Source organism: Pieris napi, chromosome 20 (assembly GCF_905475465.1).
Source record: "Pieris napi chromosome 20, ilPieNapi1.2, whole genome shotgun sequence".
NCBI lineage: Eukaryota > Metazoa > Arthropoda > Insecta > Lepidoptera > Pieridae > Pieris > Pieris napi.
The window spans coordinates 7,690,590-7,716,660 of NC_062253.1; the positions used below are offsets into that span (position 1 = coordinate 7,690,590).

The window sequence follows — 26,071 nt, forward strand, 5'->3', positions numbered from 1 at the left end:
AAGCTTATTTTGTCACCTTCGAATAATAAAAACGGGAAACTAAGACCAGACCATAGATAACGATCGGCGCCTTTACGACTAAAATTGGCGTGAAATAAAATTAGGATTAACATTTGATGGTAGAACTTTTTTTATACTTTTTATGCTGTATATTTTATTGAGCATATAACAATTTAATTCTCTTTTACAAAGAGATTTTATCATTTGGAACTTGTAATGGTCTCAAAATCTATCAAACTGATCACTAAGGTTGCTTTACTTCAAAAGCTTACAATGTCAGCATGTAACATGGAACTATGTCTAATAGAGTGTGTTAATGTAAGGGCTACATTTTAATTAAGGGTTTTAAGCATTTTGCTTTTTTTTTATCTAAGCAATTATGCCAAGTTCCTGTGGGTTCCAAATATTAATTATATTTAGTTCTATAAACAATGGTTATCAAAAGATTTTCGTCTGGCTATCTTTGGTAAAAAATTAATTTCATAAAGAACTCTAATTCTTGCATAGTGGTCTTGATAGAACTAAACAAATAGAAAGACCACCCTAACCCAGCAACTCCCAATACATAATGAAATATCAAATGATTCCAGTATGTAATTAATTATGTTTAATTTAACAGGTAATCATAAAAAATTTCAATGGTTCAAGGATTTTTATATATAGACTGATACAATATTTAATCCTAAATCATCTTTATCAACCGATATCAACCTTATCAAGCTTTGCCAATGATAACTGGATGGTAATATACATGATCGGTGAAATAACTTCTACTACATTGCCTTATGAAGAAAAATCATTTTGATTTAACATAAAAAATATAAGATTGTATTACAAAATTAAGAATATAATGTGGTAGCTCTGTTGATTCAACACATGTTGGATCGGTAAATTTCAAAATTTATTTTCAATACCTAAGCTGTCACATATTAATGTTGTAAAGTTAATGTAGTTTTATAATAATCAACTGAATAAATAACTGGAAAATCTACCTTTACTATATACATACTACATTAAAATATCTTTAGTTAAACAGGTATACTTTATAAATTTAGCAATGGTAAATATAGGTAGATAGATATATTATTATTTCATTTATTTATAATATATTTTAAGCATGGAATTAGATTAAAACAGAGTGTTGTGTAAATATTATGATTAAATAAGAGTTTTTATATTGTTACTATATATCAAGAGACATACAATATCTGCAAATCCTCAATAATTCAAATTTTGTTACTTACCCAATAATCTCAATACTTCTGCACTACTAAGATAGACGTTGAGATGTGCAAAACATGCTGGAAGCAAAAGAAGAAACGCCAAAAACCTCATTTTTCGTAATGTCTTTCACTCAGAACAAGGTCCTTTAGATTCGAATGAAAGATTCACCGGCACATTTTGATTCACATTTTCAAACACCGTCCAACATTGCGTTCTCTGATCTCAACGATTCAAGATACACTCGATTAACGTATAAATTATAATACAATAACGATACAAAGACTTGAACTGCACTGTTTTAGGTAGAAAGTCCACAGATTTAATAAAGCAAACCTTTAAACTACTCAAATCAAGAAATTACGATTGTAAACAATCAAAATGAAATGCTAAATTACAGTATGAAACCGACACCACCACCCGAAAGCGTGACCAAAACTAAACTAAATGGTAAAAATTCTATTTTTGCTTGTACAAATGCAGCACTGAATTGACACTGACAGTTAACACATAAAATGACAACAGACAAAAGGAAAGGAGTAATATAGCAATTATGAATTATATTTACAATAATAATGTTTTATTCCAAATGTTGTCAATTGAAATAACTGTCTTCTTAAAATTCCATTTAGAATATTAATACTTTGCAATACCCAAAGCTGACAATGGATATCATAGATTCTTAGATTTTGACTGCCATCTGTGTATCCATGCTTAAACTACATAGAGACGTTTATATGAGAAGTTAATTCTTATAAGTTTAAATGTATCATCGTTAGATGGCACTGCTACACTGAAGATCTATAACACTATGGTGTCACATATTATTATACCTTTTTAAGATTATTAATCGTAAGATTTTTACCAGAAGGTTTAAAATAAATAAAAACTTTCTTTCAAAATAGATTATAATATAGAAAATTTTGTAGAATTAATAAATAACGTTTATAAACATGTTTTTTACTTTGGTTACAGTTATTAATTATCAGCTATAAAATTAGGTACCAATTAATATAAATCATTGTTAAATAAAATTGCACATTAAAAATCGTATAAAAATTATAACATTATGGACGTGTCGTTTGATTAATATCTATGATAAAGTATTACGTTACACAATACATAAAACATAAACATAAGGCTAGATACGTTATGGCACTGAGGAACTTTAAGCGTGTCGCGAGCATTTATTTCTCTTTGGGTTTCTTTTCTTTCTTTCGCGGGGGGGGAACGGGCGCTTCACCACTAGAGGCACTGTCTTTCTTCACTACTTTCTTAACAACTTTCTTCTTGGGTGGTTCAGCCTCAGTCTTTTCGGATACCGACGATTCTATTTGAGCGGCTGTGGTAGGCTTTGTTTTAGGTTTGACGCCAATTTGTGACAGAGACACAGCGCCTACTGGTGGCGTAGGAACGTCAGGTTTTTTGACATCGAGTCGTTCTTGTTGTGTTTGCGGTTGTGGAGAAGTGGGACCAGTGGGTGGTGAGGCGGAGGTGACTGTTGGAGTACGCAATTCGCTGGCAATGATGGACTGTGCTAGGGATGCGGCGTCTTCAAACTCGCTGTCAGGTGTAGGCAGGGGGTCGGCGACAGAAGGCGGCTTCAGCTGCAGTTTGGCCGCCGGCCTGCGACGCTCCTCCACTACACAACCAATTTATTCCCGCCTTTATTCTCTCTTTCAGTTAGACGTGTCGTTAGTATGGCGGTCACATTAGAGAGCAAGCTCGGTTAGGGCCTGGAACAAGTCGAGGGAAAACATAGCCACGTTGTTAATTCGAATGCAAGCAGATTAATACAGAGAAATAGTCAGGTTAAGACAGACGCCACAAGGAAATTATGAAGATCGAATGCTTTAGATTATAAAGATTCTACGGATTCTACCTTTTCGCCATAACTTCCTTGCATAGTGAAAATGGGAAGCAAAAATCAAAAACAAACTAGAAGATTATTAATATACAGTGAACTAAAACTAAGCACAACGTCAACGTAATCCAGGAAAAAATTAATTTCGTCTTGATATAGCTTACGAATTAGATGTAAAAAATGTTTGTCAAAATTAGAACGTATGACGTTGACCGCTCCTACATATTGCACTCACTTGGACGCTACCCAACATCTGCCAAATTTACGTAGATATCTAAAGTGATTTCAAGGACGGGTGAATTTATATTTAATGACGCTTTCGTTAATGTTGCAAATATTTTAGGCTAGTGATGTGCGGGAGAAATGAAATATGAAATTGCAAAGTTGTGTTGGGTCCAAGTGCAATAAGTTATTACCTGTATCAAAGCCGCGTCTCTTGGGCTGCCTCCTCGAGAGCTGGGTGAAATAATAACGTAATTTTGAAACGAATGCTCAGTATAGGTAACAAATCCAAAAGCACAAACGGCACAAAAGAAAAAAATCACGTTTCTAGGGATGAGATAGGGGTATTTTTTACAACATCCAAGAAACGACGAAAACGAATAAATTAGTTAAGAATATGAAAACTGCAAAATTAAAATCGGTGTGAATTGAGTGCAAAGCCGTCCAATTAGCCTTAGTTGGCGCGATACATGTTTCTACTCACATTTGGCCGCCGGGACACTAGGTACTTCTTCTGTAGATGGAGTATTAGCTAACGGGGGACTGTCGGAAACAGACTTTTCCGTTATCTCAGAAGATTTTTCCTGTTGCGGGATTTCAGGCACGGAGTCGGTATCCGGCTTCTCTTGGACAGGAGTCACTGGTTTAGGATCTAATGCAGGGATATCAGACGGGATTTCTGATGAAGTTTCTAACTTCGATTCGTCGGCTTTAGGTGCTGCCGTTACTTGTTCCCCTAGTGTTTCAGTAATTTCAGGTTTTGATGCGCTCTTTTCAGTCTCAGTTGGCAGGGGTAAAGATGCAGGCTCTGATACAGGCTCAGATGCAGGAACTACAGATAATTCTGGTTCTGGAAGGGATTCATGCGATTCAGTCTCGATATTAGGTACATCGGTCGCAGCATTCGATTCGTCTTTTTTGTCATTACCATTATCTGGTACCACTTTAGATTCATGCAATTCAGTTTCATGCTTTGGACTATCTGGTAATTCAGCTAGTGCAACTGATACAGGTGCAGTTTCTGCTACAGTTACAGTTTCTGCTACAGGTGCAGTTTCTGCCACAGGTGCAGTTTCTGCTACAGGTGCAGTTTCTGCTACAGGTGCAGTTTCTGCTACAGGTGCAGTTTCTGCTACAGGTGCAGTTTCTACTACAGGTGCAGTTTCCTGAACATGCACTTCAGTAGACTGTTCCACATCTATTTTAGGAATTTCATTTTCATTTTTGGTCTCAATATCATGCACTTGAGAAGAGGGTTCCACGGGTGTTTCATGCGACTCTAAGGAAACAAGTGGTTCTGAAGGTGTTTTGGATGTCTCAGAAATTTCCGTTTGAGGAGCAACAACAGGTACGTTCTCAATAGGTATTTCAGTAGAACTACTATCTACTGGTTGTTCCACAACAGGCACTGTAACTTTAGGTACCGATATTTCGGTCTTTGCATTGGTTTCAGTAACAGTAGGTTTAGATTCTAGACTAAGGACGGATTCAGGACTACTTTCAGGAACATTTACTTGGATGTTTGGTAAAGATTTTGAAACAGGTTCACCCGTGTTACCTGCAGCAGAAGCAGCTTCTCTTGCAGGTACTGGTATATCATTTGATTCATCCAGAGATACAGATGCCACTTTTTCGGTTAAGTCTTGTACGGGTTCTTGTGCCTCTATTACCGAAGGTGAATCTTTAGGAGGCGAAGACTGTTTCGTAGTTTGAGAGCCTTCATTCAAAGTTTGAGAAATTTTTGCCCAAATATTTGCAAAAGAGTCGGCGCCCATGTAGTCAATGTTACCAGACTCCCAGCCCTGACGGCGCGACAATTCATCTAACGCTTCGCGCTGCAAATGTACGCCAGGCTGAACTCGCGCCAAGTTTCCAGCTACACCAGTCTGAAAAATGTATAAGTGTCTTATAAAACGGAACTATTTCATCAAATACTTAAACATTCAAATATAAATTATGGTTTTTAATAAAACAGTGAGGTATTATTTACTATCTACTTTCGTGCAATTAGATAAATCATGCGAGAAAGCGTGTCAAGAGCTATCAACAACACAGATATAGGAGAAAGAATAACGTGGACGACGGAGCGAATAATTACATACTTAACATACCAAGGAGTTTATAAATTTCTTAAAATAACTTACTTCATCTTCTGCTTCCATACAAAAACCATTTTCTGTTGGAACGATCGCATCTTCATATTCATCTAGACTCTCAGGTGGTGGAGAAGGAGAACTAGGCGGTATTTCATGAGAACATAACTTTTTTCCTCGCGAATCTATTGTCACTTGGTGTCTTAAGTAATAGCCATCGTATGGATGCCTTGGTAAGATATCTTCATTTGTATCGTCTTCCTCATATACTTCACCATTTAGGGAATTATCTTCATTCTTTGATAATTTTTGGGTTGGCTTATGATGATCCATATGAACACAATAGACGTGGTGATTAGCCGATGGTACGTCAGTAATGGTTTTTATTGATTTATGAGTAAAGTCGTTGTTTTCTGTGTGTATAGTTTTTGGTAAATGATTGACTCGAGGCTCTTGGTTTGAATTGTAATAATCTATGCTATTATAAATTGGTTCTACATAATGATTGTGGAAGTTTTGTGTTTCGTGAATATTATCTGATTTATGTGCAACGTGGTGATCTGTATTGGTATTGTTAGATTCATGATAGTTATCATGATTACTGCTGTTAAAAGGTTTGTGATGATGAATGTGTTGATCGTAATTATTATTTTCATTCGTATGTTCTTTAATAGGATAATGTGTTTGCTCCCACGCAATTCTTCGCACTTCATTAAGATCTGGGGAATCTGAACTGGAGATTTTGGACTGTTCTGGTATTGGCAGAATGTTTCCCCGATAGAAATCCCATGGATCAATAATTTCTGGTACATGTAAATCTAGTGACTCTCGTTCTTCCATTTGTTTATCTGGATGATGCCATGGAAATTCAGATGTAGGGTCAGGAACTGGGTCATATGTTGCATAGTTTAATCTTTGTTCAACATCTGGTAGGAGGTCGCTTACGTCTCCAACATCTCTTGGACTCTCCGAAGGTTGTTCTAGATTTCCCTATCGATTAAAAGTAAACAAACAAGTTGCATGCGTTCTTGAAAAAAGCTCGCGCAAGTAAACAAGTGCATAAGCTTAATTCAAGCTGTGATTAGTGAAATATTGCAAAAAAATAACCATGTCCCAAACACACAAGCAAATGAATTACAATTTATTTTGTTTTTATCAAAACTCGATAATTTATTTGTGTGTTTAGTAAACGGTGATATTTTCGCCAAAATACTAACACCATCCACAACCTAAAAACTAACTAATTCGTGCAAATGAACAAATCAGGTGAGTAAGAGAATGTTAGTATTTTAGGAAAATATCGTATGGCAAACTAGGGCTAAGCGCAAAGAAAAAGAAAATTTACAAAGCCTATAAAAAGGAAATCACTATTGTATTTCTCACCTCTTCACTAGAATCCATTTGGAAATGCTTAGAAAACATTGTGTTCAGGTCAAACGGTTGAATGTAAATGGATTTGTTATATTGAAATGGCAAAAAAGACATCGACATTGTGGTGTGAGATCAAGAAATTGCGGTTTAATAAGAGATCACTTTACATTGCGGCAATTGATACAGAAATGTAATTGATACCCATCGGAAACGATGTCAAGATTTCTCGTATTACATGAAGCAAGATATTTTTAGATTCTATTTTAAGACCTAGACATATAACTTATGTAAAGTATATGAATTATATGGATAACTACTTGTTGGAGTTATATAGTGTTTCATTAATCATTCGTGATTATTTACAAAAATGGCGTATTTTAATCAGCAAAACAATATAATATAAAATAATAAATCTTACCATTGCTTCGTCTAGCTGATTATGAACTTGGGAAGTAAAGAGATTCCACCAAACTTGTAAGAAACCTTTTAAGTGCTCTGGAGCGTCTACGCTTTGAGATTCAAAGTTATAATGTTGTAGCCAAGGCTTGGCTGGCCCGATGAAGTGGATGATTTTCAAATTCTGCCCATAACTGAAATTTATTTAACAGAACTTTACTTACATAAACTTAACACATAATATGTTTTAGGTAAAATACTACTTTGTGAAGGATATTATAATAGTTATTTAAAAAATACAATGATTAAGTATGTAATATAAATGAAAAAAAAAAATAGAAAATAGTAATAATATTTTTTATTCCCTTTGGAGTAGAGACTCGTGGGGTTCAAGTGCACTGCCCCACTTATGAAAGATTTAAGTATGTTGGCGCCTGGTAGATAGTACCGGTAACCCCAGAGCTGGTGCTTTCCTGGCTCAACGAATAAGTATCACAATACAGCGAGAAAATGCTGCCAGCGTTAAAGGTACACTGCCACAGGGACCAAACTTTTTACATTTGTTTTAATTTTCTTTTGAATTTTTTTTATTATTACTTTGTAGGTTAAGCAAATTGTAAATACAAATTATACGCATGATTAAATTAATAAAATTATAATTCAATAAATAACAATTTATTTGAACGTATCAGTCGTAATTCCATCTTATTATAGACTTCTCCGAAGAAAAAACAATTATTAATTTTTGTGAACTCAAATTATTAACCAATCGTATGAAGTGAGACGTACATCAAATTGTAAAATGGCAATGAAATTCAACATCTCGCTAGACAAAACTTCCTAAATTATATTTTCCGTTAATAGTATAATTTACGTAAAAATTTAAATAGAAACGAGTTCGTTATCTCCTGAGAATCAAGTTCATGAGGTCAACGTATGAAAAGGTTCAACCACCGTGTTAAAAGGTTACACTAGACATCTACAATCGCGGTATAGATTCCCATGTGAAAGTGTGAGCGGTGTATTTGATCACGGACTTGATTTTGCAAGGGGTAGCTGTGCTGTCAGCGAAACATAAGTTTCTTAAACTTAGCAGCTCTTGTAATATATAGACCTATAGACCTATTACGTGTAAAAAAACACTTTTTTAACGGATTTGAAGTTATATTTTATTATAAATTTACATATTTTTTGGCAGTAGTAAAGCACGCGAAACATCGGTTAAATTTGAAATTATGTAAAATAATTGTAAATTTATAGTAAAACATAACTTCACATCCGTTCAAAAAGTGTTTTTCTATGTCTAAAACTTATGTCAATAAAAGACAATACTACCTTACGAGTCTAAAATTCTCAACTGTCAAACCACGATTGTATTACCTATACCGATACAGAAGGCCAAGAGCAAGGGTTGGTACTGAAGGGCATACAGCCCTTGCCTTAGTGCGAGGGTAATATGTCAGCGTTACGTTTGAGAATCAGGTTTGTCTAGAATTAATATTTATAATATCGCAACTGAGAAGCTTAGGAAGAATGTGAGGCCGCCTGAAGAATATAAATTCAGGTTAGGATAATGTCTTTACATAAAACTAGCGACTCACTTCGCACGGGTATAAAATATATAGCCTATGTCAATCACTGAAAAATTATTAAAATCGATCCAGTAGTTTTGATTTATTCATTACTGCGCGTGGGCCCGCACGCGTTTAATTTGGATTTGGATTTTGGGTTCAGCCTGCGTTTGCAATGGAAGCGGGAAAAAAATAATTATTTACGACATCACATTAGAAACCTCAACAATAACAGTATTTCTCCACTATTTAATGAATGTTATTATACATATAAACCTTCCTCTTCAATGACTTTATCTATTAAAATAAACCGCATCAAAATCCATTGCGTAGTTTTAAAGATTTCAGCATACATAAGGATATAGGGACAGAGTAAGCGACTTTGTTTTATACAATGTAGTGATGATAGCCAATTTCCCAGTACATATCTACAACGCTGTATTCGCATTGATACGTTTGGAATTTTATGACTTTTTCTATGTATTCTATATTTCTAGTAATGTTGTATACTATGAAGCTCCGGTTGTAAGAGTTTTTTAAAACGCAGCCGAATATAGAACCTGTTTTGTAATTTGGTATTTCCTAGAAGTAGGTGTTTTAGGTTAAAAAAACGCGTGAAAAATCTTATAAAATTAATACCATTATTTTAGCATTAACATTATTTTATTTTTATATGATAAAATTCTTTGATCAAAATGGTATAGAAATTCTGAAGTATTACAAATAAGAGAAACTTACTGTTTCAACGCGGGCAGGTATGAGTAAAAAGCGGCCGACGTAACGTTGTAGAGAAAAGGTAGTCGTTTGTTGTTGTCAGAGGACCAGTCGGAGAAAAATGAATTAAGTAGACCTTGGTCACCACCTAGAAAAAACATTATTTTATATTAATATACATTAAAGCATCTTTTAGTTAAGATTAATGCCGGCGATAAACCCGTAAGCATCCCTTCTCCCTAATTAAAAATGTAAATTGCTTAACAAAAACGTAATTCCTATAAAAATTATCATTAAAATTACATATCAATACAACCAAGTGCTCAAAGTAGTTCAGGAGCACGTGGTTGGTCGATATTATATGCAAAATCACAGGAAATTATTCCATATTCAAAAAACCTAAGTACTTAGGGTCTGTTGTACAGATAAGTTCCGAATTAGCTATTTATTACTTATTACTAGATTAAACACTATTGTTGCTGTTCTCGACTGTCAGATAGCGCTATTCGACACATAAAGTCCATCATAAGTTATAAGTTTGTACCGCCTGTGAGTGTGGCGAGAGCTATTCTGGCCTGAATCATGTTTTCTTTTCTTGTCCTAAATATGACCATTCTTCCTTATACACTTCTTTAGTATCTCTCTCTGTTCCCCTTCCTACCAATATTTCTACTTCTTCGAGATTTAAATCCCCTTGTATATAGTATTATAAGTATATTTATTGTAAATAATAACATTGAACTATAATTTTGATTTATTTTCCCCTTATGTAACTATTCTGATTTTGTTGTAAATTTAATGCGTTTCCAATCATCTATGTTATGTCGCGATTAATTTCCTTCGTTTTTTATTATTCATAAACTGTAAATAATTAAAACAGCGACTTATAAAAATCTTATACCTACTTGACGCTGGCTAATGCAAAAACCGTGCCAGAGCCATAAAGGAAAAAAAAGTTATAAGTCCGATGAAGTGTCAAATAGCACAATTTATCTGCCAAATAATTTATGTGTTGCATAGCTATTTGGTACTTTATCCATAAATTGTGAAACAGACCCTTAGTAATGTTTATTAATAAAGATACACAGGATTAACATATAAGAGTGCTTACCATCAAAGCTCCCTCGTTCCTGTGCAAATGTAATCAGTCTACTGAAGGTGTCTGCTGAGGGTGTGAAGACAAACACACCAGAGTTGAAGCAGTCGGGCCAGCCGACATCGGGAGCTGCGGAAAGCTCCTCTCTCTCAAACAATTCGTCGCAATTTTGAACTACCTGTAAAGACAACACAGTGAAATATAAAGGAATGTTATTCTTCCAGTTTGTATGGAAATAAATCCCACGAGAAAGATGTTACTGCATGGAGCAAGTGGCAACAGCGGGGTAGATGTTTACGAAACAGCAAGCCACATTGGTTCGCACATACTGCGTGTTTGAGATAATTTGTAATTTATTCTGTTCAGACAAAAGCATACCCAGCCAAACAGCCATAAACCGTATTTTTACTGTTACGATATAAATAATAATAATAACAGATTTCTTTTATATAGGTAATGTAATGAGTGCCTACTTATCTTCCTTTTATAGGATAAAGGGGCAAATTAGTCTTTGCCTAAAAAGGGCAGTCATCGCAGCCCATGGCCCTCGTATTTTAGTGGGTGCGGCCTTAAGAGAAGAGGTCGTATCTCCAGGAAAGATTCACAGTTCACTAGTTCGCAAAAATAGAAGAAGAAGAAGAAGCGGACCGTGGAAGACTTCAAGCCGTCAAGGTGATACGGATGAACTTTTGAGTAAATACGGCTCGTACGGAAACGTGGCAGAAGGGATCAATCCAAACAAGTCTTCAGAACACTCTCCATAGCACACTTTGTAGAATTGTAGAATTCGCATAGAGACGCAATGTCAGTGACAGAGAATCAAGCCGAACCTGCCTTGCGATTCTGTAACTCACTTTTCGAACTCTCACAGCGGTTTTCACAGCGGCGGTCGGGTTCACCTCCTCACAGGAGGGAGCTTGTAGTTTATTGTTTATTAGAATGCCGTAATACATTGGAAATTAACAATTCGACAATCCTGTACATACTCATCTACTTGCGTCTACAATCAAGTCCAAATCATGAAAAAAATGAGTGGCACTTAGGTGGCACACCTTAGGTTTGGGTCTCAGATTTCTGAATCTGTTTCATGGTCATTTGTCAATCTAATAGGCAAGTAGGTGATCAGCCTTTGGCGCCTGACACATAGCGTCGACTTTTTGGGTTTAAGGCAAGCCGGTTTCCTTACGATGTTTTCCTTCACCGTTCGAACCAATGTAAATGCGCACATAGAAAAAAAGTTCATTGGTAAACAGCCGTGGATCGAACGTACAACCTCAGGGATGAGAGTCGCACGCTGAAGCCACTAGGCCAACACTGCTCTATACTATAAATGTTTACTAACAATTTTATTAAAGGTAGATAATACTAAATCATATGTGTTTATGTCGCAAAAGTATCTCGAAAGTTTACAGTATCGCTATCAGTTAAACGGTTACACCGTATCACTGTGCAATTTATGCATTTTATGAAATCATTTAAATTAATTTGTATGTAAGTGACGAGTTATGGCTATATATAAGATCCATTGGACAATAAACATGTTATATTAAATCGATGTACATAACATGAATTGCTATACATATGTATTTATAAAACCCGAGAATAGCTGGACCGATTTGGCTAATTTTGATCTTGAAATATTTGTGGAAGTTCAGGGAAGGTGTAAAAGTGAAACATGTATATTAACAAACGCAAAATAAAAAGAAACAAAAATATAAGCTTAATAATTCAATTATCCAATTCTAGCTTCAATTTATTGCCATGTCTTAAGTTTTTCTAGAAATATAAAAATGTCACTTGGTTGTCAAATATTTGTGGGTACGTTCAGAAATTTGTCTGTTTCATAATGGTTTCATCGTATGATGCCCGATCTCTCAAATCTGTTTTGAACGCAGTTTTTTTACAAAACAGATCTGTTGCAGAATTAAAAAACGTGCAAATTTAATTTTACAGAAAATATGTGATACGAAGTTCACCGGGTCATCCAGTATTCTATATTTATTAAACATTTTTACAACTTACATCGCCGCATTAAGTCATTTCAAAGATTTATTTTATAAAAATTACAAAACCAAATGTATGTATTAAAAAAGAATAACAATGAACGGGCTACCCTAGTAAAATTATTCTTATAAATATTGGTGTGTCTATGTTTTTGTGTGACTATACACATTATTTTGTTTATCATTGTAGTGGAAATATTTTTAATTCGACGTTCACGGATTAATACAAATCCAACGATCGGAGACAATATTATCAATACGTTTCTCAAGGCCAAACATTCACGAAAATACCTTCCACAGTAAACGTGATATTCTCAAAATATTTATCGATTATACTTTTATCGGAACTTCATTTGACATAATAACCCGCGATAAAAACTAAGTACCTTGCTCAATGGATTCTGTTCGTTCATTTATTGAATAGTATTTTCATTAAATGACTGCTAAGTTGATATTCGCAACGTCTGCATAGACCAAATGTTTAATGTGCATAATATAAAATAAATAGTATTTTTTGATGATCCATGTTGTGTTTAGGCTATATTTAATACTTATATCATCATCATCTATGTCGTGATTTTTTAATATTACGTCCTTAGATATGAAATTGACGTTTTCTCGTACTGGCCACTTTGACCTGAATTATATCCTCTTTGGTTAGGAATTCCAAATTTACAGCGTTTTCTCGTGCATTTGTTTTTCGAAAACCATGATTCATTTAATTTTCCCGTTTTAATTTATTTTTCTTTGCGTCACTATTTATAAAATGAAAAAATGAAATATCGCGTTATTTACGAGTACAAGTCCCACCGTGGCACCAGGCAAAATCGGTTCGAAGGATTAATGATGTGACGGAGTCGCAAAAGAAAACACAGTGCGTTTTTCGTTTTAACTTCCAACGTTTTCGTTCTGGAAATTTCGACCCGCAGAACAAGTCCCTTGAACGGCCGGAGACCAAAGTTGATAATGAAGCGGATCCATCATCTACGTCTGGGTACCTCACGAATTGAGTGAAATAAGTCGACAAATTCGCGTCGACTGCTGAGTTACATTACTCAACCGGCACAATACTGAAGGGATTTTAAATCGAAACATTACCTGTGATGAAAAATGGATCCTGTACGATAATCGGAAATTCTTTAAGGGGAATGTTAAGTACAAACAAAGTAAAATAAAGGCTCTTGAAATACTTATATTTCATATTTGGTACCGACATTTGATGTATCGGATACAATAAATTATAATGATCGCCATTGTAAGAATTTCACAGACCGCGCCGCGTAAACTTGCGTTTTCAAATAAATATTAACATATTAATGCCAGTAAAGGACAGATGTAAATTAAATATTTGTAAAGGAAATTATAAAAACTTTAAACACTTGACGACGTGTTTGACATTTTAATGGCTAGGAACAGGAATTTGTGATTTGGAACGCGTCCAATGATTAGAAAAAATATTTGGGGCGATGTCTCGTGTTTCGCTAACATTGACTTTGTGAACATTAGAAATAGCTTTATGACTTCGATCTTAAATTGATTGGTCTAGATATTTCAGGTCTACGAACTAGAAGATGAAGCAAATATCCGAATGAGATAAAAATTTGGTACTTAAGTATTAACGCCACCGCGGCAAAATTCTGGTAACGATTTAGAAATCAGTCGCCTGAATTTGATGATACTGATTATATAGGTGTCTTCGGGGACCTTGATTGGAACACCTCCAAGTGATTTTTAATAACCCCTAACCACTTTCACGCACCGGAAACAGTTATTTAAATAAAATATTAATATACTAACCTAACCAAACAATAAATAATAATAGGTTTTTTGTATTTATTACGATTTTGATGGAACATGTCTATATTTTCTTACCATTAAATTTTAGGCGTTAATACGTAAGTACCAATAATTTTAAATACGAAACACAAATTTTATTATTAATTTGACTGTGAAAATGCTTTAAAAACAAAATTATTGTATGTAATACATTAAAAGAAGTAAGCCACGTCTAAGTGTTTATTTTTAAATTAAATACGTTCACCAAAGATCCTATCAAAATAATATTCAAGCCTTATTTGCTTCCACAGATAAATCTTTAGAAATTCGTAGCTCTATTATCTATTGTATCAATCTATCAGTACTGATAATGCATTACTCTTAGAACCGCAGTCAGAAAATCTCTCAATTGAATATTTATTATGAATGTTTTACATAAAAATCTATATTATATAGATTATTAAAAAATTTGATTATTTTGTATCGTTTCATATATTATATAAATCTTATTAAGTGTTAATAGAAAATAATTATTTATTTAAAAAAAAAATTTAATGTTGTTTAAATATAGTGTATCAAAATAATACTTACATGTTTTTAAGAATCTTTTGACTGATTTGTGTCGCAGAACGTATCAAAAATAACGTTTGTAACATTTAAAATGTGACACACTAACCTAGTACATTTATTTTTGTCTTCCAGGAATATAACATTGTTGAATTTTTTGCAACGAATTCTACAGCCAATATCTTTACGCTAGTATCTAAGCCAAATACTGATTATTAAATTGTGTATTATAAAATAGATTTTAAATACGAAAGTGGAACATGGGGCGTTTAAATTTTATTTAAGATTCATACGTAAAGAAAAGGTATACACAAGATTAATTAAAACAACTAAATATTCATACTTCTCTCAAGTAAAATTTTTTTTTTATAGAACAGCGGGCAAACGGGCAGGAGGCTCACCTGATGTTAAGTGATACCGCCGCCCATGGACACTCTCAATGCCAGAGGGCTCGCGAGTGCGTTGCCGGCCTTTCAGGAATTTGTACGCTCAGTAAAACATAAAATCTTACCAGTATATCAGCATCGAGGAAGACGCATTTTTCGTACTGGGTTAGATTCCAACAGTGTATCTTCGTGAAGGTGATGCCCAGCTCTGGCCGCTGCAGCAGAGCCAAGTGAGCTGCATCCTGGGAGTCCAGCACGTCAACAGTTACCACCTCAAATACTGCGCTAAGACGCTCCCTGTATGACAAGAGATAATCTATGAGCTAAAATATTTAGACGAGTTATTTAAGAATTATTCTTCTTCTATGATTAAATAGGACATAGATACTTGCACGATGATGTATTTAGAAGGAACTGAGAAGAACCACAGATATTCTTTTGAAAGACACGTTTTATCATTTGATATCAATCGGTCATTCCCACTCATATGTATGTACCTACGTATAAACATAATAAAATAAAGTGTCCAATGCAGAATTTTCGATTTGATGAAAAGTTTCGCAAACTTAAGTAAATTCATCTGCAGACTCAACCCCTAAATCGTAAAAAATAACTTTAGATACACCAATAGTTCAAGAAACGTATTTATATACTTTAAATATAATGTCAGAGTAATTTAACCACATTTTAAAGCATGTTTTAACTGTATTTACATTGTGTTGGATTTACGACAAACATATTTAAATAAAACCTCTTTAACGAATATAAATTCAAATTCATTTCATTGATTTATATGTTGACGTTTCGAATGCTTTTCAGCAATCACAACAAAACACGCGATTTAATTTTACATTCAACTTCGACATTTTAATTATTAACATTACTAGACACCACAGTTGGTTTTCAAATGTTATATAATATCATGATTATGAAATATAATAATAAAATAATATACATTGAAATAAATAACTAAACTTAACATAAACTAAAATATATCATTAAAAGGAGTCCCGTTAGGCAAGGTTCCGAAAATACTGGCAGCGTTCCCCCTTTGAATTGCTAGACTAATTCTTTGTCATTATATCATGATTTAAATTATATTAATAGATGGTAAAATTTGATCACATTTGCTATAAAGTAACATCGATATAAAAAGTTAATGTAATGATATAATATAAACGAAATCAGGAGAGAATCATTTTAATCGACCTTAACATACATGTTTATTATTAATAATTTTTATAACCGTAATAAAAATACATTCGGGAAATCTTGTTTATTTGGTTTCCAATCCAGACATCCACGATGATGTAACTAAGATTTTATTTTGTCTTCAAGGATTTTGCGAATCTCTTCCGTACGTCGTAAGATTGGAGTGAGTGTAATTATTTCACGACATTGTGATAACGCGATTACCATTTCTTATTCTTATTTTATACATCGGAAATAGAACAATAAATGTTCCGCGGTTTTTTTGAAACTTCTTTAGGGTAAGTAATTTTTTTACGGATGAAACGTCACGAACATGTGCAGCGTTTTTGTTGAAGTAAAGGTAGAGAGAGATTGAGACCGATTGAGTGAGAAGGGTGAACCTTATAGAAATTCTATTTTTAAAATTACAATTTCGTAAAGAGAATTTATGAAAATTTATTTAAATCTCATATGACGAATTGTAAATTAAAATGCCACGTGTTTTTATTATCGAAGAAATAAATTTAAAAAATTAATTTTATAATTTTTATTTGTAATTTAGTGACAATTAAATTCATTAAATTTCTAACATATCTTCCTTTTTCCCTCCCTCTAAGTCTAACAAGTATGAACAAGACTTAAAAATTAATTTGCCAAAGAAGTTTCACTTCGGACATGACATGTGTATTTTGTACGCACGCACTTTTTTTTTGTATTTGGTATTACAATCTAAAATAACTTAAGACTTATAAATATAAAAGTCTAATTAATTGTACTATTAAACTTAACATAAGTTTACTTACACTTACTTATCTCTATTCGGGGAAAACTGTTTTTGTGATCTATGTTTTCCACTTACCACTGTTTTGAACTTAACAACTAACTTGCTCTAGTTCACTGATGTAAAAAAAGTTCCGTGAATAAATATTAAAATAATTACACTTGTAGTTTAAGTCACACATAAGACTCATTAAAGTTAATTGAAACGTTATAGTAGGTCCACTTCTGAGGGCTATTTGCTATAACCAACTACACTATAATTTACTATATATATGTAAACAATAATTATTTTTCTATAATAGGGAAAACTTATCTTTGTAAAACCACGGTCTACAGCTATATATGTATAAACAGTATTTATGTTAGTTAACTTCAATATTTGATTGTAAACCGGGTATATAACACAACTTCAAACAACCTCGAAGCCGATGCGATCCTGAATAAGTCCGCGACTCACTAGACGACACGACGATCACAATGAATACGATTGTTTCGTTATTATTTTAAGTTATGATGGCTTATTATCTTGGGTATTAGCTAACTATAAAGCCCCATATATTGGCGTCCTGGAGTTCATACTTTTAAACGTAGCACTATAGAAGGATTTGCGGTAGGTTAAAGTACAACTTAATTGTAATCCTACCTCATAGCGTCGGTTACTGAAGGTGTGATGAGTACAACGGCTGGATAGGCAGAGCCAACTCGCCGTAACGAATGCGCCAGGACGAGAGCTCCTAAGCCGTAAGAGTCGTTTGTGGCTAGCGTAACCCATGCTCGATCTGAAAAAAAAATACTAGTAATTTTTGGGTCAAAGAATTTTTTTTTTTTTATAGAACAGGGGCAAGGCAAATGGGCAGGAGACTCATCTGATGTTAAGTGGTGGTCTAGCACTCTCAATGCTAGAGGGCTCGCGAGTGCGTTGCCGGCCTATTTAAAATTGGTACGCTATTTTCTTGAAGGGCCCTAAATCGAATTGGTTTGGAATTACTTCACTAGACAGCTGGTTCCACATAGTGGTGCGCGGCAAAAATCTGCCATAAATAATGCTAAGTTGTGGAACGAAGATATTTCGTAGATCATTCGGTGATAATCCGAACAACTCTGAACACTCTTCGTGGTAAATGCGGTTGAAGATGCAGAGAGACACCACATTTCTTCGCCAAGGGATCAATCAGCTCGTAAAGGGATTGGTCGTGGTAATAGTGCGAGGCCCTCAGAATTGGGACGCTTAACTTTATTTCACAGCCTACAATTAGTTTACATAGTAAGATTCGGAGTTTAGACGTAGCGTAAAATCGTATACTCGGTAGTCATCGTATCGTATCGTCGTATCGTATTTGATTTTGAGATACGGAATTCATAGTTCGAGCTAAGTCCCGTCCATGAATCTAACCCTAAGTCATTTCTAATTCGATGCCAACGACGTAGATATACCGGAATATAAATTTAATTTGCTGTTGTTTTTCAGTTTATGAGATATCTAAGGAAATGCGCAATACCCTCCCACTGGTGACGTACCACCAGCGTACTAAAAATATGAACACGTGTCTTGGCGCTTCTGTTGCGTTTCTAATCCTAAATCCATTGAGAACATAATACAGCAACACAATGCGGTGTTGCCAGTATTACGCACCAACACTTGTGAAAAATATAAGTATCTTTGTCAATGATTAATTTTACTTTTAATGTTTAATAAAATGAAATTATTAAAGATGGAGATATTCTTTTCTCATATGTGAGTAATGGTAATAGTGGAAACAATTAGTTTTTGTTGATTTGGAGGACACTTTCAAACAGTGTTTGCCAACGTGGAATGCAATTTGGTTATTAAGCGGGGCTATTTGAAAATTTATTAAAATTATTTGGAATTTGAATTTCAGTTTTTCATTATGTTTTAATATTTTACTTCCTGTTCGATAACAATTTCGTCGTATTTTCCTCAAACCTATTATTAATTATTAAAACCTATTAATAATTTAAGTGAACAATTCTATATTTTAATATTGTAAATTATTTATGTTGCATAAGAATTTTAGAAAGGCAGAGGTGGAGCATGGACCAAAAAAGGTTGGGAAACACAGGTTTAAACAAATATTTATTTACATTTTTCACATCAAATTTTGAGCCCAAAACTCGCGAGTTCAATACTTGAACTAAATGCAATACCTAAATAAAATAACAACAAACGAGTCAATTTATTTCTAATGCCTTTGATAAGCATCATATAAATATAATTATAATAATGTTATATAATAACGAAAGAGTGTTCCCCAATACCGCTTTGCTACTTGAATTCTGTATTAGCTGCACTATGAATTATGTGTCGCCGGTCGCGTGGGCCTATACATGGCTCCAAGTTCCCTAGACACATTATACAGTACATACATTCCGCTTTCAATTCTAAAATAGCGCGACAGAAATAAATTTTCAAATAAAACTAGTTGTGACGTCAGATAATTTGTAGGATATGCAACTGATACAAAATTTCACGCGAGATTTTAATAAAATACGATTTAAGAATTTGTAACTGGAGTATTAAAAGGGTATTTATTGTTTATATAAAAAGGTAACTACATATATTATAACGAGGTCTTATTAATAATAAACAGGAATATGATTACTTAAATCTATGTCTAATATAAAGATGCCTTTAATCGCAATCGGAGGGGACCAAGTGCTTGCCTATGTTATATATAACATACATATATGTTATTCTATAAAGGTGACAAAATATCGTTTTGTACGTGAAATGCTATATTACAATATTTCCTGGACCTAAATATGTTATTATATTATTGTCAATTGGTTACATTTATTAGATCGATAATGCTTTATGTATTTTGACAATTAACAATTTTAGAATTCTATAGGCAACTGGCCATCTGCCATAGACGTTTACGCACCATAGACATGCACTATTTCTATGATAACATTCTCTAATCTCAATAGTAGCATTTCTAACTCAATATAAATATTCAGTATGGAAATACCGTTAAGAAAAATATTTTATTTGAATCACACACTAGTCCCATTTTTATTTATTATAAGTTTTTTCTTTTTATTGACATAATATGAAAATGTAGCGGATACACTGTGTTTAAATTTCAACAATTTAGAGAAACAATGTACTGAAAGTCGGTTTTTCGGTGCAGCTGATCAAGTGTCTACCTGATTTAGCCTCATCACTTACTGCTCACTAAAGTAACATTTCTTGTATTGTTATTTCTATATTATGCGTTTCAAAATTGTTAGTAAGCAATTACATCTAAGACTGTGAAATTAAGCCGTAGCTGATTTTGCGTTTTTTTCCTTTTCCTTTTTTTTCCTATATTAATAAAAAACGGACCGATGCATCAACGTGGTTTACCGCGCTTCAGTCCAGGTCCTATTTCACCCTCATTAAATAATTAGTTTGTTCAAAGATGTATAATCCGAATAATAGTTTAAGCGGCTATCAATATTTTCTATAAAATCGAAATATCTTTAGGTAAGTGTGGTTTTGGTAGTAAGTTGTTTCTAAATTAGCAATTATATTCGTTAGAGATTTGTTTACAATAAAAATGTATTTAGTGTAAGTGGAAATTGAAATCCCCACGAAAACACTGAAAATGTAAAGATGGAAGAAACGGTAAAGATTGCACAATGTTTACTTTAGTGTGATTACCAGGTCTTTAAAATCGGTTTTCGTTTAGTTTTTGTAATTTACACTTAACAACAAACAATTAGTTTTGTTTAACATTTGTATTATCGTATGTCATGTTTGCCTATAAGTGCTTGTTACAGTGTGCCGAGCGTTGACTAGCTTTATCAATTAAAAAAATATATATATATTTTTATATGAGTCAAAAAAATACGTTATCTTGAAAAGAGAACTTGTTATTAAATAAACATCTAATCGATATTAAAAGTATGTAAATAAGTCGCTATTAAGTATCAATAAAAGATAAATATCCAAATTATGACAATGCAATTAAAAGAAAGTGAATAAACGGCTTTTTGGTTTGAATGTGTTTTATTATAGATGGGATAGATACGTTTCATTTGTGTAGCTGGCGCTTAATTGTGTTAAGGAAACATTGTTTTACGTATATTTATTAAGTCAAAGACTACATTTACGAATTAGTGGTAGCGTAAACATTTACTTTATTACGAAGTTTATACATTACAAGCCAAGAGTCTGGACGAATATAAAATTTAAAAGATATAGGTGATTTTTAAAATACTGTAAAAAACTTTTGTTTGAAAAAATGTTATCTCAACCAGTATAACCATATCTCTTATCTGCTTATCTTTAAATATCTCTAATTTTCGCGTTAATAACCAGACAATCCCGCGAATGAAAAGACTTTGCGGAAGGTGTTTGCTTCAAATTCTTTCTAGTACAAATAATCTAAGCGTACCTTATCGTAAAGTAAGTCGTAATCCATTAAACAAATCTTGATATGTTCAAAATCTATAGGATCTTGTTTGTATAGAGAAAAATGACAAATAAATGTATAGTCTACATTCCTAATTTCCTTACAAATATTTGTCTATAACTAAAAGTAACAAAGTTATACGCGTTACCGGGCCACACAATAAAATAAAAAATTACAAATGAATTAAAAATACAATTTAAAAAAAAAACTAATTCTTAACAATTATTCGTATTTTTAACTTTTAATTTTATTTTATTTACTTCACACCACATACAAGACATCATTACTTACACTGCAAACTTTTACTAAAATTATAATTATTATTTTCTACTAAGTATTAATACATTCTTATTTTTTTTCAGCGACTGAGGCGCAAACTAGCTTATGTGGTCTCTGGCAGAATGACCAGCACTGTGGAACATACTGCTCCTCAGCATAATGCTGAGCCAGGGCCAATTACAGCCACAGCACACACGCATCACATTCTTGAGACGAACCGAATGGTAACAGGGAAAAAAAATTATATATCTCATAATATCTTTTTATTTAATTTTTTCTCTTTTATTATTGTTATTTTGTGTGTTTATGTGTGTGTTTTTGTTTGTAATAAATGATATGTCTATGTCTACACTATTAAAAAAAGTTATACGTAACTAAAACACACCTCTACATTCTAAATAACAGAATATCCTTTCGGCTGGTTAAGAATAGTATTCCAATAAGACACTTAAGAAGCAGGATCGGTCGGGTGCAATGTCCTTTTCTATTTAGGTACAGCCGGTCTGGTAGGAGTTAAGCGAGCTGAACTAAATAAACCAATGAATGCTTAATTCTTTTGTTTTATCAGTTACTATGGCAACGGGATGTTATTTGAACTTTGAAATGCAGTTAAATGTGATGGAACAGATACTACAGAAGTCATGTTGATTGGGAAGTAAAAACTTTAACATTGATCATGTTATTTTCAAGCAGACGTTAATTTTGTTTTTCTTATTTATTTGTATTTATAAATAAATATTCCAAGATGACATAAAGAGCATGATATGGTTGCAGCGAACATATTTTAAAATACATCTGGGGATTTAAGTGACGGAGATTTTATGGCCAGTTCTTCTTTTCCGTTCTACGCCCTTGATTTGAGATCTGACAATAAATATACATTTTGAAGCATATATTGTTTTAAGATCTAGAAATTATTAATTTAAAAGATACAGTATTTACAATATTATTAAAAATTCAAAATTTAAAAAATCATTTATTCACGTAGGTAACACAATGTACACTTGTGATTCGTCATTAAAGAAATAAATATTAATGCTTCTAATTTTACATTTACTGCCAGTTCTCAAATCAAGGGCGTAGAACGGAAGAGAAGAACTGGCAATAAACTCTCCGCCACTCTTTTTAATCGCCATGTTTTTTTTTTTTTTTTACACAACGTTTGTAAGGAGCTGCAACCATTACACCATGTTCCACATGACATTTTACCCTACGTAATAATTATAACCTACGTAATAATAATATTGAATACTGGCAGAATTTCCTCGCTGTATTTAGATACTTATTCGTTGAGCGAGAAAAGCACCAGCTCTGAGGTCACTACAATTTAAATTTAATTAGCGCCTGTGCACTTTAGCATTAAAGGTATACCGCCACAGGGACCAAACTTTTTAAATTTGTTTTAATTTTCTATTTATCAATTTTTAATTATTATTTTTATTTTAAAATTAATTTGCATATAATAATTGTTCAGTCATCTATATGAATAAATTATATTTTTATTATAAAATACACGCAAATATAATATGATTACAACGTATAAGGTTTTCATAATACTATCAAATTATGCTTGGCTTGTATTACACAAGACCACAATATAATAACGTATTAATTAAAGACAACAAAAAGGCGCCACCCATCACGCGTGGCTAATTTGTCATGTTTTTCGTTTATATGAAAGAGTCAGCCTAGAGTTCGAGCTATTCTCAACCCCAATATGCGCAATTAATATTTTCCCAAGAAGAAGCAGAAGAAAAGACCGACAGAATTCTCACGCCAGCGCCGTTATTCTGTAACTTCGAATAGTCAAAAGTCAAAATCATTTACTCATATAGGTAACACAATGTACACTTAATGAACGTCAAAAAAGAAATACATATTAAATGCTTCTTATTTTACATTTACTGCCAGTTCTCAAATCAAGGGTGTAGAACGGAAGAGAATAGAGACAGCGTTGCCGATTCCGTGGTATGCATATTTGATGTAGATTTAAATCAAACTCATTATTGAGATGGCTGTCAGTCAGTGGCGTAACAATAGGGTGGAAGGGATGGGCGATATTCCACGGGACCCCGACCGAATAGGGCCCTTGCCCAAAGATATTATTGGGCTAGCGTTGGGACTACAGACCATTTCCTCTCGCCTTTAGTGAGACATACACAACGTGTAATTGAGTACGCTGAAAATCTCGAAGTTTATTGAAATAAGGATTTATTTGAATAAACTTCGAATGACTCAGATGAGTACAACGTGACGATGCTTACTGATAGGGCCCCATCAAAAGAATTTGCTAGGGCCCTAGATGGTATAGTTACGCCACTGCTGTCAGTATCGCTATTGGAAGAGCGATCAAGTGCATATAGCACCACTGTTAAGCGAGTTATTGCATATTATATCATAAGACTTGAGAACCGCATGCTAGGATTAGGCTAACACTTTCCACATGTAAAATTGTTGTGTTGAAAATTACTTACACTGAATTGCGCTTACGCATGTTCTTATCAGATTGTATTATTACGATTGTAAACATGCCAATGCTATAAATACGTACAAGCATTATCATAAATTCATAATATCAATTCATATGCCTTGATCTTGAGATGTTTTACATCACATTTTTAATTCATAAAGAATTTATATGAAGGCAAATATTGTTTGGTTATAAAGGGCATTTCTTAGTCCGTTCCATTATAATAGTAACGTAACAATAACAAAACAGGTCCAGGTGTCATAGCGGCACTGAATTATTATTTTTAATCGGGTTTTCTGCTATTTTCATTTTTAATATCATCATAGAATGTTTATATTTTGGATTTAAAACTAGAAATTGTTGAGAATATGCTAAGAGACAAATCAGTGCAAAAAATAAGTCATGTAATTCCTAAATATTTTCATCATATTGAATTTTATTCATTGTAACATTATTAATAACCTATTTTCGACAATTGGCAAATACAAAGTGACTCAAATGCGTTGATTGAAGAGGCTAATAAATATAAGACAAGGTTTTACATTATAGTCTGTGGCTAAAATATATTTCCCGCGTCACAAATACTAATATTCTTCCTCTAAAAGAAGTACCGAGAGAGTTGGATAGGCAGTTGGTGTGTAACCTCGACCCTCCACCATGTTTACTTTAATCAAAGACAATTAGAGTATTTTTTTAATAATTATCTTTTAGAATGTACACACACTAAACAACGAAGTGGTCTAATTTTAAATTCGAAATAAATTATTTAAATATGTTAAACGAGTTTTAATTATGTAACAAATTTCTTCAATTTTATTTGGATTATTTTGTCCATTTATGGCTTTGATTGGAAATGACAAAGTAAGTTCTGAATTAGAATCTTTCTCTTTGAAATGTGAAGTTCATAAATTTAAAACAATAATTTTACGGGACATATAAAGCCATAAATCATAACTCACAAAGAACTAATTACATACCAGATTCCTATTTCCCATTGCGTAACAAGGAACATGGGACCTTCAAACGTTTGACCTTTATCGTAAGTGCGCGTCTTTGATTAAAACATTATTTTTTTATTTCGCTCTAGAAGTGTCATTTTAATGATCGACAATATCCAAAACAGCATAAAATTAGTTTTGTTAAGTAAGTATAATTAATATTAAAATATTGTCATATATAAGTCAATCTGATGAATACCTTGATTTAAATATATTATCATTTAATTTGCACCTTATTAAATGTATAGTGATAAATGAGAAGGTATGTTTAATCGTTATAAAGTAAGTCCGTACAAGTTTGACTACCTTCATGTACCAAAATTAAATAAAATGTTTAAATATCTTTACTATTATTGAAAGTTATTTTACATACATCTACGTTTAAAATTTTTGATTAAATTGTGTATTAAATATATTACGTACTTGTCATTTTTTAGCCGGCTTCTCGAGTGACAGTTCCAGTCACCTCTATTTATCACTAAATTAACGCACTCGTCGAGTTATGCCGGCAAGTAGCAAATGCGTACTACATGCACGATCTACGATAACTCAAATCGTAACCAACCATGAAGCGCCGAGCGAGCACGATATTCTTACGACCGGCAGAGACGTGCGTTTCGATTCACGCATGTTAAATCCAACACTATTTAATTTG

The 26,071-nt window shown here is 33.2% G+C and overlaps 2 protein-coding genes across 11 annotated transcripts in view; both read right to left on the bottom strand.

The window, feature by feature from the left end:
- Window positions 1-1,670, bottom strand: part of LOC125059746 (tyrosine-protein kinase Drl-like) — a 42,644-nt gene extending 40,974 nt beyond the window's left edge. Inside the window, exon 1 of the mRNA XM_047664294.1 lies at window positions 1,245-1,670. Coding sequence (XP_047520250.1) covers window positions 1,245-1,335 — 91 coding nt within the window. The 5' untranslated portion in view covers window positions 1,336-1,670. The remainder of the gene's footprint in view (window positions 1-1,244) is intronic.
- Window positions 1,671-2,170: 500 nt separating this feature from the next.
- LOC125059485 (uncharacterized protein KIAA0754-like) lies at window positions 2,171-25,995 on the bottom strand. 10 transcript variants are annotated; one of them, XM_047663903.1, is made up of 10 exons: window positions 25,840-25,995; window positions 17,895-18,030; window positions 15,406-15,577; window positions 10,564-10,726; window positions 9,477-9,600; window positions 7,190-7,361; window positions 5,452-6,390; window positions 4,866-5,193; window positions 3,792-4,157; window positions 2,171-2,863 (listed from the first exon to the last, which is right to left on the bottom strand). In XM_047663903.1, exons 1-10 carry the CDS (start codon window positions 25,844-25,846, stop codon window positions 2,409-2,411), a joined length of 2,862 nt encoding a protein of 953 aa, XP_047519859.1. In that variant the 5' UTR covers window positions 25,847-25,995; the 3' UTR covers window positions 2,171-2,408. The 10 variants fall into 10 exon arrangements, with proteins under 10 accessions (XP_047519859.1, XP_047519861.1, XP_047519855.1 ...); XM_047663907.1 differs by lacking the exon at window positions 3,792-4,157 and adding an exon at window positions 3,502-3,541 and having other exon boundaries at window positions 2,720-2,957; XM_047663900.1 differs by adding an exon at window positions 3,502-3,541 and having other exon boundaries at window positions 2,720-2,957; window positions 3,792-5,193.
- Window positions 25,996-26,071: the final 76 nt, after the last annotated feature.